The 14,362-nt window shown below is 38.3% G+C and overlaps 2 protein-coding genes across 2 annotated transcripts; one reads left to right on the top strand and one right to left on the bottom strand.

Moving 5' to 3' along the window:
• The first annotated feature begins 3,706 nt into the window (after positions 1-3,706).
• On the top strand, positions 3,707-4,663 carry LOC126492651 (olfactory receptor 52N2). Its single transcript, XM_050129193.1, has one exon. It carries the CDS (start codon positions 3,707-3,709, stop codon positions 4,661-4,663), a length of 957 nt encoding a protein of 318 aa, XP_049985150.1.
• Positions 4,664-13,195: 8,532 nt separating this feature from the next.
• Positions 13,196-14,146, bottom strand: LOC126492653 (olfactory receptor 52N2-like). The gene has a single exon (XM_050129196.1). It carries the CDS (start codon positions 14,144-14,146, stop codon positions 13,196-13,198), a length of 951 nt encoding a protein of 316 aa, XP_049985153.1.
• Between the last annotated feature and the right edge of the window lie 216 nt (positions 14,147-14,362).

Raw genomic sequence — 14,362 nt, 5'->3', positions numbered from 1 at the left:
AGGGGGAGGGAGGTGGGGGGCTGGGAGGAGGCGGATTTTTTTTTCTTTCTTTCAATAAAAAAAAAAGTTCCTTTGGGGGGAAAAAAGACAAGACCTCCTGAGTAAATTGGGAGCATGGGACCATGGGCAGAGGGTTGAAGGAGAGGGGAGAGGAAGGGAGGGGAGCAGAAATAAATATATAGCTCAGTAAATAAATAAATAACTATCAGTAGTTATTTATAATCCATGCATTATACTTAGGTTTTAAACATGCTCAGCCTTAATGCAGGGGTAAGGGGCTTGGTCCCACCCCAACTTAATGTGCCAGACTTTGCTGACTTCCCATGGGAGCCCTTACCCGATTGGGAGGATTGAATGGGGCATAGCTGGCGGGGAGGCAGGGGCACAGGAGGTGGGGTGGGGGGAAGAATTGCAAATGAAATGTAAAATGAAATTTAAAAAATAAAATAGAAAACATTCATACATATCCCTCTGTGGACTAATGTTTTCACTTACTCTCAACAAAATCTGAGGATGATAATGCCAGATCATAACTATGGTATATGCAGAACTACTGAAATTCTTAGTTGGTTGTGCCATTTTACACTTTCTCAGTTGGTTTGTTAGGCTTAAAATTACAGGCATTGGTGCTGATACACTTTCAGTGCAGGAGCCCAAGGCAATGTCCCCAGTTAGTCTCTAAATGCGATTTTTAAAAGAGCACATGAACTGGGAGGGAATTGGTATAGCTACATGGGGAAGAACTATACAGAAAGAAGTGGGGTGTGATTTGATCAAAATACATTATATGGATGTATGAAATTCTCAAACAAAAAGTAATTTTAAATAAATTGTAATTCACCATGACACGAAGCATCTTAATCTTTTGTTTTGAAATTGTTAGTATCATTTTTCCTTACAATAAAATAGTAAGAGGGAAATCCAACCACTAAAACATATAGGTGTATTATATACAAATTCACACAAAACAAACATTTGTGTGTTTATTCATGTAGATGTAGACACATGTATTCATTAATTTAATCAATAAACTGAAAACATAAACTTTCTACATTACTCTTAGATATTATATCTTTATCAAGTCTCTCTTTTTTCAAAATTATAAAATACATTTGAATATAAATAAGATGTACAAATAAAATAAATAAAATGTATAAATAAAAATGTACAAACATACACATATGCACATATATAGTAGGTACTGAGATGTCATGAGACTGAATTTTTAAAAATGTAAATAAAAGAAAAGACAAATATTTTTCTCTCTCAGATTGTTTTTAGAATCTACACCTGGGAAAGGATATGCAATTTCGGTATAATTTTCCCCTAGTTTCACTCGTGCTTGAAGATGAAATAAATGTTAAAATTATCTCAAAAATCCCAAGGGACCTTATCTCTCCAGATATCTCCAGAATCTCTTCTGAGATTCTGAACTACAAAGACCCAATCAAATGCTTACTTTCCATACTGAAGAGCGCTCAAAATGATACAGCAGCGCTGGGTAGGGGGAGAACCATTTATGTGCAAACTCTCAGGCATGTACACTGCTCTGGTCTTTCCTAGCACTGAGGTAAGTCTGAGTGACTTCCAATGACTCTTACTCTCAGAAAATGAAAAACTTCAAGTTCAAAAAAATCCAAGAGATGCAGACAACAAAAGTTCTACCAACTCCTAGAGTACATATCCATTCATCTAGGAAAGAAGGGAATAAAGGCTCCCAAAACTGGGAAGCAATAGGAAACTTGACTTCACAATTCACTAGAATCAGTGACATTTGGGCAGTCATGGGCTGCAGCTGGAAGGAAATTTATTTTCTGTACCCTAACTAGTAAATAGTTATGCTCAGATTTGCTTCCAGCAGAAACAACCCTTGTAGGAGAAGAGGGCAGTAATACAAAACAAGCCTTAATGCTAAAAGATACTGAGAGGACTTGGCTGAAGGAGGCTTCTCTGCAGAAATTCTCCTAAGTAAAATCACACACAGGCAAGACTGCAGCTTTCTCAGAGATATTTAATGCATGAAGAGATTCCCCCAGCGAGAGACCAACTCTCCCTGGCTCCTCACATCTGCTCTGTCTCTGCCCTAAGTTACAGCTAAGGGCCAGGTTCCTCCGCCCTGCATTTAAAAATCATGTTCTTATGCTCTCATACTTTACTAAACTTGCTACAACTCAGCTGGTGAAACTGCCCGTCACTTGATCACAGACACAAACACTGAATGTGTGACTGAGAACCCGTGCTTCCATTTGATCATTGCCGTACCACTTTAAATGTTGTCACCTGAACATTTATTTGCTAATCTACACAGTGAAGACATATATCTGTGTTATTTAGATTTGAGTACAAGAATTAACCTGCCCTGCAGTATTAGGAACATAAATATATGGAATGTTGCCTATTTGATAATTAATATGCTTGTCCAGATTAGAATGGTGTCAGGAATGTCTAAGGCAAATATCAAGGCAGTGGATAGCATATGCTTTATCCTATATCTTACAACCAATGTAAGAGCTAATACACATCAATTACTAAATTCCAGGCACTGAGTAAATTCTTATCTTGCTATATGAACACATCTATGGTTTGTAGTACTAGGGAGTTATTCCCTTTAAAGGTTCTAAAAAATGTATAAACAATCATTTGTTTCTTCAAATTCAGATCTATCCTGTTATTTTGTGTTGCTTTAATTCCAGGTTAGGACCCCTACATCTCTACTTAAGTATGTTATAAAAATAAGTTTATATTTTTAGAGAATAGACTTTCAGAAAACTAGTTTTTTTTCTTCTTTGGAATATACTTTAGTGCCATTAATAGTGCAAAATAACTGTAGAACACTGTGGACCCAGAAACTGGACATGGAAATTTCAAGACAAAATTCTCTGTACTGAGGAAGGCAAAGGAAGAGTTGGGTTTGATTTGTCTGTCTGGGATGTGAAGGGCATTGTGGGCTTTGATTACTCATTATGCCTGAGAGACAGTGGGTTGCTGTGCTTGTTCTTTACATTGTGAGCAGAACGCAGACCCAACAGCTCAGATCTCTGCAGATGTGCTGCCCCCTTTTTTTCTGACGCTGCTTCTGTAGCCTCCGGCTATGCTAGGATAGAGACATTTAAGGTACATTCCAAACACAAAGACTAGTTCTATTACAGACATTTCAGTGGCTAATATCTTAGTATCCTCTTAGCAACAGCAGCCTTTCAGGAAATCTGAGAAAACTTCCTGGATTCCAGTCCAGATTTAAAGATATGTTTTTTTTCCCCTTTCTGACACATGGGGACAAATTTTAATTGCTTGGAAGCCATAGAAACTAGCATTTCCTTTTGTAATAGGGTGCTCAATAATAACAATAATGATTACTGCTTATATTAATGGAATATTCCTAATTTATCATCTTATCACATTGTATAAAATTAACATTTTCCATAATCTTGTCAACTTCTGAGCTTTATGCATTGCTACATCATTATGGAGTACGAAATCTGAATCATAAATTGGTTAATCAACTACTTAGCATCATATTCCATGTCAAGTGAAATGTGGCAATAGACTATGAAGTTACATAGAATGCTGCAAACATTTTAAAGTATTTCTTATGTTAATGCTATTGTTTGTTTTCTAAGCCCTCCACTTTCCTTTTATTTATCCACTTCCCCCAGAGCACTGACACTATTATTGGGTATAAAATGTGCTTATCCTGCCAGCCATTATGTTGGGAGCCAACAGCTCCAGTCTGACCCCAGACTTCTTTATCTTGAATGGTGTTCCTGGGCTGGAAGATGCACATGTCTGGATCTCTCTGCCATTCTGCTTCATGTACATGATTGCTGTTGTGGGGAATTGTGGGCTTATCTACCTCATTGGCCATGAGGAGGTTCTGCACCGGCCCATGTACTACTTCCTGGCCTTACTCTCCTTCACTGATGTCACCCTGTGCACTACTACTGTGCCCAATATGCTGTGCATATTCTGGTTCAACTTCAAAGAGATTGGATTTAATTCTTGCCTGGTTCAGATGTTCTTTGTCCACATGTTGACTGGAATGGAATCTGGGGTGCTCATGCTCATGGCCCTGGACCGGTATGTAGCCATTTGCTATCCTCTGCGTTATACCACCATCCTTACCAATCCTGTGATTGCCAAAGCTGGTCTTGCTACTTTCTTGAGGAGTGTGATGCTCATCTTTCCATTCACTGTCCTAACCAAGCGCTTGCCCTATTGCCGAGGCACCCTTATCCCCCACACTTACTGTGACCACATGTCTGTGGCCAAGGTATCCTGTGGCAATGCCAAAGTCAATGCAATCTATGGCCTTATGGTTGCTCTCCTGATTGGCGTGTTTGACATTTGCTGTATCTCTGTGTCTTACACTATGATCCTGCGAGCAGTGGTGAACCTGTCCTCTGCAGATGCTCGTCACAAAGCCTTCAGCACCTGCACATCTCACATCTGTGCGATTGTGATCACTTATGTGCCTGCCTTTTTTACTTTCTTCACTCATCGCTTTGGGGGACGCACTATTCCCCACCACATCCACATCATAGTGGCCAACCTCTACCTGCTACTGCCCCCTACCATGAACCCAATTGTTTATGGAGTCAAGACCAAGCAGATTCGGGAAAGTGTAATCAAATTTTTACTCGGAGACAAAATGGGCACTACCTAAAACAAATGCATCTTAAGACTAGTTATACCTGCTTGTGATGAGGAAGATAGTGGAAAAAAGTTATAAAAGATGAGTGAAATAGTATTAAGTTATCCGATATGTAAATGTTCTGAAGCCTTTGAAATTGTACATTATTATAATATTCTTTGTAAGGAAAGTTCTGCCAAAATACAGGATATAGAAATTAACACACAATGTACTAATTACTGATATTTTTTATGTTTAAAAAATTCCATATAAATAGAAATGATGTATAGAAATATAATGAAATGATGGATGTATGCTAAATATCAGTCCATGTTCTGTATTTAAAAGATAAGCTTGCAGTAATTTGGAAAAATCTTGACCTCTCCACTAAGGGCAAGCTCTAGTTAGATCAAGTACATTGCGGATTAGAAAACATGGGATCGATGTTGAAGTGTATATAAGATAAACTATATTTTGATATTTTTGTGGAGTAACTCAATTCTAATTATTTGTTAATTTTTTAAATACTCTCTAGTTTTCTTGAATGACCAAGAGTTCTATTCTTCTCTGAACATTCATTATTTAAGCTTCATGGAAAATGTATATATGAGATTTAGATGTGTTATTAAGGAGGTAAAATCATCAAATTGCTATGGTATTTGATGTTATTTCATTCTTTCATTCATTTTTGAGACACTAAGTACTATTAACTAACACTATCAGTTGTAAACTGGACCTAATTTGAGGGATGCAGAGCTGAATGTCAGACAATCCCCAATTCCAGGACATTGAGTACAGCCAGGGAAATATGAGATGAAACACCTATGAAAAAAGAAGAGATCGTTAAAAATGGATGCAACCTTGAAGGACAGTTTAGTGGACAATATTAGAAAGAATATTTCATTGGTTTTGATTTGGTTAGCCAGAGGGTTAAAATCTTTGATTTTTAAGGATTAGTCATTGTCATCTTAATGAATTCCTCCTTGCCTATAAATGCCAGCTTCTATACTTTTTTTTCAAATATGACAAAAGCTCACCAATAAAAATTATCTGGATAAGTGAATATGCTATGATGTGGGATTCCCTTCTATATCCTGTGAATATGCTTTTACCATTGGTTAATAAAGAATCTGCTTTGGGCCTATGACAGGGCAAAATATAGCCAGGTGGGAAATCTGAACAGAAATATATAGAGAGAGTAGGCAGCGTCAGAGAGAAGCCATGTAGCTACCAAAGGAGACAGACTCCAGAGAACCTTACTGGTAAACCATGAGCCTTGTGGCAATACACGGATTAGTAGATATGGATTAGTTCAAGATGTTAAGAGTTAGCTCGAAGAGAGAGCTTGGTAAACTAGGGTGTGGCCTCCTTCCTCTGGGCCCCCAAGGCCTCTGGCCTGTGCTTGGGGAGCCAGGGAGCCATGAGCAGCCTTGGACTCAGTCCTGTGGACCCCAGGAGCCTGAACCCTCACAGCAGCTGCAGTGATCCTTCCCCTGTCAACAAAAGGCCTCGATGGCCAGGGCCTCTGTGCACGGCCTCCTTCATTCACCAGCCCCCTGCTCTCCAGGGTCGGGCCCATGGTGAAGCCCCAGCCAGGCCTTCGAGGACAATCGATCGTGAAAAGGCAGAAAGAACGGCGGCTACCTGAAGGCCAAGACTGGCCTTGTATATAATAGGAAAAGGCTGCTCCCAACTTTTACCCTGACCCTTTTAGAAAGACTTTGACTTAATCTGGACATTGTGTAAATAGGTTTTTGTTAGGATTCATTTGAAGTATTGTTTGGGAAGGAATAGCCAAACCCCTCCCAAGTTGACCACATTGTGTTTGTGCCCTGGATCCCAGGGGAAGAAAATGCAGAGCTCTGAGCCATTGGGCTCCGTGAATAGAAAAGAGACCCCTGCCCCATTGTGTTTGTCTTTCCTGTGTACATAGAATATATAAAGGACAAAGGAGCCCTAATTTACAACATCTAGTCACTCAAGATGTCTAAGAGGTCACCAGTGTATGCAAAGTAGAGGTAACAAAATACATTTTGTATTTCTTACGTTAAATTTTTTCTTTTTGTGTTAATTTTTTTAAATTACTACTCTTGTTACATGTGTGCCGTTTACTGGACTGCTGTGTACATAGTGGAAACAGCTAAACATCTGGTCTATGTAGATGTTTAGAAGTGCCCAACATATGTTAAATGTAGAAGTAGTAAAATAACACTTTGTAAGTATCTTTTTGCTAAAATTCATGAAGCATTGTCTTTTGGGAGTAGAATTATGGACCCCTCTGTGAGCAGTACAGTCTTTACTTGCTCAGTGGTCTGGAGGAAGTAATGGGAAGCAGTGCGGTCATGTACTAGTGTGTGTTATTTTGCTGTGTGTATTCTGTATATAATGGACACATGCCTAGAATTTTCAGCTTCTCATCTCTAGATGTTAAAGAGATTGCCAATGTATGACAAAGTAGTAAAATTAGCAGATTGCATACACTGTTAACTTATAGGAAAGATTGCTCTGTAAATGATTTGGGGATATGAATTTGTTCAGCTATTTCTGAGCATTGCCTATGTCTCTATTTGTCTACTGGCTTGAAGGCAGAGAAGGGAGAAGAAAGTGGGTCAAAGCCCAGATGGTTATATTTAGAAGATACCTCAGATAATAACCATTGCTTTGCATACAGTTTTATTTGCCAGTGCATGGTGGATAGCAGATAAGTTCTTACATGAGATATCTGGTCTATCTAGGTATTTTAAGTGTTTGATACATTTAAAAGCATAAATAGTAGACTAATATTTTATTTAAATAGCTTTGCAAAACTGGAGATACTATGTTTAGAAGTAGAGTTGTTAACCCTCCTCTGAGAGCAGTGCACAGGGTGGACTTGTCCAGTGGACTGAGGAGGTGGAGGGAAGGAACTGCAAAAAGATCCCATTAGTGTGCTAGACGTTTTTAGCTTACCCATCACTCTGTAGGTTATATACATTTAACTTTGCTACAATGTATATACTGTCCATACTGGACAAAGGAGTCCTCATTTATGATACCTAGTTTCTAGGTATTAAATTGCCAGAATATGACAAAGGTAGAGTTTTGTCTTCTGTGTACTCTGTGTTAAAATTCACAACAAAGTTGTCTTCTGAAGAGTTGTGAAAGTATCATCCAAGAGACAGATGCCTGTGTCTTGTGATACAGGGGAGGGGCTGAAGAAACATGTCAGAGACCAGAATGCTCTCAGCAGAAGACACTTTGAGATTTAATCATTGTTATATGTGTGTGGTTTCCACACTACTGTGTATATAGGGGACAAATTTATGTCCTCATCTGAAACATCTATTCCTTCTAGGTGTTTAGAAGTGCACAACATATGTTAAAGGTAGATGTAGTAAACAATACATGTTGTAGAGTCTCCTGTTTTTTTTTAAAGAGTTAGCTAGAAATATGCGCGAGCTAATTGGCCAAGCAGGGCTGTAATTAATATAGTTTCTGTGTAATTATTTCAGGTCTGGGCGGCCGGGAAATGAATGAGAAGCCTTAGACTGCAATGCTAGTTCTTAAGTAGCACAGCATGGTCTCCTGTATAGTCTAATCATTTAATTAATTGTGCTATTATTTATGAGCTGTTAGTTTCAAGTCGGATTCATTTTGGACATCAGTGTCTAATGAAAAATCTTTCTTCAATAGAGGATTAATTTTTGTTCTCACTTCCTCTCTCATCATTTTATTTTATTTTATTGTGTTTTCAAGACAGGGTGTCTTTGTATAACATACTTGGGTGTCCTGGAACTACTCTGTAGACCAGGCTGCCCTCACATTCATAGAGATCTGCCTGTTTCTGCCTCCTGAGCACTGGTATTAAAGATGTGTGCCACCACCACCCAGCAAGGATCAGTTTTCTATGGCTGAGCTTCTGTTGGCTTCTCACAAACATGCCAGTATACGCCAAACACTTTTCTTTTTTCTCTAATTTTTCCATACAATATGTTTTGATCACATTCTTCCTTTCTCCCAATTCTTCACAGGTCCTCCTTATCTCCCTATGCACCAACTTCATGATCTTTCTCTCTCTCAATGAATCAAACAACAAACAAAACCAAAAACAATAAGACAAAATAATACCAAAACACAAGTTATACAAAAAACACGGAGTCCATTTTTGTTGGTTAACTCCTCCTGGGCATGGGCTTACCTGGGAGTGTGATTGATATACGTGGTGACATTCTCTTGGAGAAAATTGATTTTCTTTTTCCCTGCAGGTTTCAATTGCAAAGAACCTTTGGGTTATGGGTGGGACATTTGTCTACATCCTCTTTTCAGTACTTGGATGTTGTCTGGTGTGAACGTGTGAAGGTCTTCTATGTGCTGTCACAGTCTCTGTGAGTCCATACGTGCATCAGTCCTGTTGTGTCTGTAATCCACTGTTTCCTTGGATTCATTCATCTCTCTTCCACATAGATTTCTGAGCCTGAGGGGCAGGTGTGGTGAAAGACATGCTATCTAAGACTGAGTGCTCCAAAGTCATTCAATTTTCTGTGCATTGCCTAATTACGGGTTTCTGTGTTAATGCCCAACTACTGCAAGAGGAACCTTTTTTGATGAGTACCAGCTTTTTTTTTAATGTCCTCTTTGAGCCTGGCTCTATATCTTTTACTGAGACAAATAAAATTACATGACTGTACTGAATTCTTCTGGTAGAGACAGATGTCTTAAAATGACTGTAAATACAACTAAGTGAATGCTCATTGTTATTTATTAGAGTCAGTTTGTGAAGGTGTACAGGGATGCTGGCTATGAAATGACTCTTGACTGTATGTAAGTAATAGGGAATAGAGGAAGGTGAGTAGTATGTACTAGATGCTGAGAATAAGGAAATATTTCAGTAAGAAAGTTTCCGGAAGTGAGCAGAAGGAAAGTGTGACAAGACTGGCAATAGAAGGCCTGTCTGGACACCAGGCAGTCTGCTCTCACCTCTCAGGTAACACGTTTTTAGAATAACATTTAACCCTAATCTATTGCCAAGTAGACAGTGTCTTTGATGGTTCAGATTTCCATCATAGTCTCTTGCTCTTGAGTCTTCACTTCATCGCCCCATGTCTCCTCTGGGCTTTTTTTTTTCTGTTTTCTGAAAAACAATAACAAACAACCAATTATCCAGTTTCTGCTAGCGTTCCAATTGCACACCCTCATAGGTTCTTCTCATGACTCAGGGTGTCCTTGGGAGAGGGAAGTCTCTTCATGGTTTTCTCTATAGTTACTTTCTTTTAAGATATACAAATATTTTCAAGATTATAACAGCCACAATAACACAAAAACATGTTTTCCAAACAGTATATTTAAAATATATGTTTATTTGACCCTAAAAGCCGATTTGAAAATGTTAGTATTTTGTACACATTTTAGGCAAATTGAGGCACCGGGATACTGAGGGGTTAATAGCTTAAAGAAAATAACAAGATCATAGATAGAGCTGAGATTTTTACAGAGGCTGTGTGCTTCCAGCCTCTTGCATTTTAATGACTACAAAATGCTAGATGGTTTCCCTTCCATTTCTGAACTGTAAAATGTTTCCAGCATATATTTATGACAATAATGGAAAAATGTCCTGGGTGCTAACCTCGGTCTGAGTGCAGTGATAAGTGTTTTGAGAATAATAAGAGGGCTCAGGGGGTGAACCGCTCACCCCCTGATCAGCTGAACTAGATCCCCGGAACGTGCAGTGTGAGAGGAGAACGGACTCCTGAAAGCCTTCCTCTGGCCTTCGCACATGCATGTGCACACTTGCACTCACCACACAAATAGTAATAATAAATAAATAATTAGTATATGAGAAACAAGGAGCTGCCTGACAAAATTCAGTGATTCTGTTGTTTATAAAATAGTCTACTTCCTCAATTTATTCCCTTTGACAACGGAATAGGGGATTTTTTTTTTAAATGTTCTTTGCTCAAAGGTGACCAAGTTAAAAAATATCTACTCTCATTAGCATACTTACAAAAACATTCCAAAGACCCATTATTGACTATTCAAGTAACCCTCATGTGCTTACACAATATCTTCTATCCAATCCGTAATAAATTTTACATAGATTACCATTCCCAAATATGGTTATGTTCTTTGGGAACATGTAGTCATAATTCACATTTCAGTTAATTATAAACATTTTTGTATATAAGTTTCCCAAAAGTAAAAGTAGTGTTATTAAATAATCTGGTATCACACTCCTTTAATCCCAGCACTTGGGAGGAAGGGGCAGGCAGATCTCTGTGAGTTCCAGTCCAGCCTGGTCTACAAGAGCTGAAACAAGAGTTCCAGGACAGGTTCCAAAGCAACTCAGAGTAACCCTGCCTCAAAAAACAAAAACAAAAAAGAAAGAAAGAAAAAGAAAATAATCTTGTAATCTCCGATGTCTTTATCATATGGTTTTTGCAGCACTATTTACAACACTGAAGAAATGTAAACAATCTAAGAGTCTATCAGCTGAGGGACAGATAAAGAAAATGTGGTGTATTTATACAAAGGAATAGTATTTTCAATAAAAGATAATGGGATTGTGTCATTTGGCAAAGACATAGATGAGACTTGAAGTCATGTTAAGTGACATAAAGCATCCCTTCATTCTTACTCACTTTTGATACATGGAAAGCTGATTTCAGAGAAGAGAGAATGGACTGATGATCACCGCAAGCCAAGGAAGTCAAGAGTAGATGAAGTAGATTAACCAGTGGATTTTAAGTTTAGTAGATAAAAATAAAAGGTTCTATTGTACCAGTGCAGAGTTGAGAGACTATGGAGATCAATAATCTACTGTGCATTTATAGAGGAAGAGATTTTGAAAGTTTTACCACAAATTGTATTTGAAGAGATATATATGTATTGATTGAAAAAGTACAAATGTATTGAAACAGTACTGTGTATACTGTTTCATGTGTGTGTGTGCTGTTATTTTAAAGAAAAGTTTAGGAATGAGAAAATGCTTTATTTGTTAACAAGCCTGTCTTCCAAGAACAGAACCCTGATTTCGATGTTGAGAACCACCGAGAAAACAAGCTAGGAATGGTGGCAACTACATGCTTGCACTCTTAGCCCTGGGGAGGTAGAGACAGGATGGTTCCAGGGCTTTCTTTCATGTGTGGTTAGTCTTTCACTCAGTGGTGTATAAATTTGTCATTCATTGGAAGAGACAGAACTCATGGTTACCCTGAGATAAGTTTGTAGTTAATTCTGTCTGTCCTGTAAATCGCAATAGAGGTTTCTAGAAGGCAGCAAGCTACGAAGTTACTGACTGTCCTGTGTATATTCTCTGGGTTGTTTCATTTTCTTTATCTCTGTGCATGCACATACTGCACATCCACACAAGCGAGGAACTGTTAGCAAGAGGCAGCTTGGGGAGAGAGAAAGACAGTTTATGTCATTGTGGCTCCTAATCGTCTGTTTTCCAGCGGAGAGCCCTACACTCATGCACATACTGACAGCCCTAATTGGACTCAGTGGCTCTTAAAAAGAGTACTTGAAATTGGGAAGAAAAAGGGGAAGGTACAGAAGGAGTTGGAAGGGAGGGACAAGGATTAGGTAGGTTTTTGCAAAACATGTTATATTCACATGTACAATTCTCAAGCCAAAAATAAAATGGAAAAATTATTGNGTGATATTAACAATAATAATAATAATAATAATAATAATAATAATAATAATAATAGAAATTTAGGGAAATTCATTTTGTATTTAGTTTGAATGTGTTTACATATGGTTAATGTAAGAACACCTGCTCAAGTTAACCAAACCCAACAAAGTGATTCTAAAACACAAAAGCTTTACCAATAACAATCTTATAGGTTATATTATAGGCAATTTGTGAAGTTGGTTAGAATCCTTTAAAAACCCAGGGTTCTGCTTCCAAACATGTGACAATTATAATGCAAAATATGTATTGTGTAATTAATATATATCCTCCAAGAGCTTGAACATATGTCATGTGATATTAAAATATATTTTAATTATTAACAGATAAGAATATGATTTTTATCACCCAAACTCTAAAATGTCCAGGATGAAAAAGTCAAAGACATTGTCCCTAGATTTATAGCTATCATATAAATATGAGGCAGGAAGCTTGAAAGGACTTGAAACTCAGAAGAAATTTCCTGGGGAAATTCCTGCTTCCCTGCAATGTTGGGACAGTTTGTTCATCTGCTTTCCTACTGCTATGCACCTTAAGGCTACCAGACACCTCATTTCCCACTGAACCCTCCTCACATGCCTAAACATACATGCATCTATCACCAAGGGTTCACTTATGGTTGGATATGCTAGCACCCTGCTGTGTGTGCTCTGTGAGCTCTGACTAAGGCAACTTCTGTTAAAAGCATACTTGTCTCCCTATCTTCTTTCTATAAAATTAAGGATTTTGTACCAACATTCTTTTATTGTTTTTTTTTTAATTTAATGACAGAATATTCACTGATTTTTTTTCCACCGAGCTCACGACTTGAATTTTTCAAATTCAAACCTTTCTCCCTTGATAATTTTCTAGATATTTATGCTAAACACAAACTTTGTTAGCAGAGATTTATCTGTCACTCAAATATATTTTTGTTTAACAAATAGTTTGATGACTGCTTCACGGATCTGCTTGGTCTTTACACCATACACAATTGGATTCAAGGTGGGAGGCAGCAGAAGGTACAGGTTGGCTATAAAAATGTGGACATGATGAGGTATAGTGCTTCCCCCAAAGCGATGAGTGAAGAAGTTGAAGAAGGCTGGGACATACGTGATAACTATAGCACATATGTGTGATGTGCAGGTACTGAAAGCTTTATGGCGAGCATCTGCTGAAGACAGCTTCACTACAGCATGGATAATCATGATATAAGACATGGAAATACAGAACATATCAAAGCCCCCAATAAATACAGCAGCTATAAGACCATAGATAGCATTAATCTTAATATTGCCACAAGATAGTTTGGCCACAGCCATGTGGTCACAATAAGTATGGTGGATGAGGTTTCCTCTACAGTACGGGAGACGCTTAATCAGAAAAGTAAAGGGGATCATGAGTGACACACTTCGGATGAGTGTTGCCAATCCAGCTTTGGTAATCACAGTGTTGGTGAGGATGGTGGAATAGCGTAATGGATAGCATATAGCCACGTAGCGGTCGAAAGCCATAAGCATGAGCACCCCAGACTCCATGCCTGTCAACATGTGGATAAAAAACATCTGTACAAGGCAGGCATTGAAACCAATCTCCTTGAGACTGAACCAAAAGATACATAACATACTGGGGACAATTGTATTGCACCCAGAAATATCGGTAGCAGAGAGCAAGGCTAGAAAGTAGTACATAGGCCGGTGGAGGACCTCCTCATGGATGATGAGGTAGATAAGTCCACAGTTCCCTGTCACAGCAATGAGGTACATAAAGCAGAATGGCAGGGAGATCCAGATGTGTGCGGCTTCCAACCCGGGAATCCCATTCAGGATAAAGTATACTGGTGCCATGCTGGAGGTGTTGGCCCCACTCATAGTGATGAGTAGAAAATAAGTCACACCCTGTGTGGGTGACAGCGTCCTGTGCTGAAGACAGCAGTGAAAAGATTTTTTTCTAGACACAAAACATAAAAGTATTTTTTACAACATAAATAATAAAGAAGAAATATGTATTTTGTATCCGGACTACATTCCTCTAGCCAACTGTATATTCCTAAATTTGTTACTAAATTAAGAGTGCAAATTGGTGTC

The sequence above is a fragment of the Alexandromys fortis genome, unplaced genomic scaffold, assembly GCF_014885135.2.
Source record: "Alexandromys fortis isolate MF-2015 unplaced genomic scaffold, M_Fortis_MF-2015_v1.1 scaffold_303, whole genome shotgun sequence".
Classification (NCBI taxonomy): Eukaryota; Metazoa; Chordata; class Mammalia; order Rodentia; family Cricetidae; genus Alexandromys; species Alexandromys fortis.
The sequence above is the reverse complement of the archived record's forward strand: the minus strand, read 5'-3'. Positions and strand labels throughout refer to the sequence as shown.

Excerpts from the sequence above, each read along its gene's own strand:
- LOC126492651 (XM_050129193.1), top strand. The coding sequence starts at position 3,707 with ATGTTGGGAGCCAACAGCTCCAGTCTGACCCCAGACTTCTTTATCTTG.
- LOC126492653 (XM_050129196.1), bottom strand. The coding sequence starts at position 14,146 with ATGAGTGGGGCCAACACCTCCAGCATGGCACCAGTATACTTTATCCTG.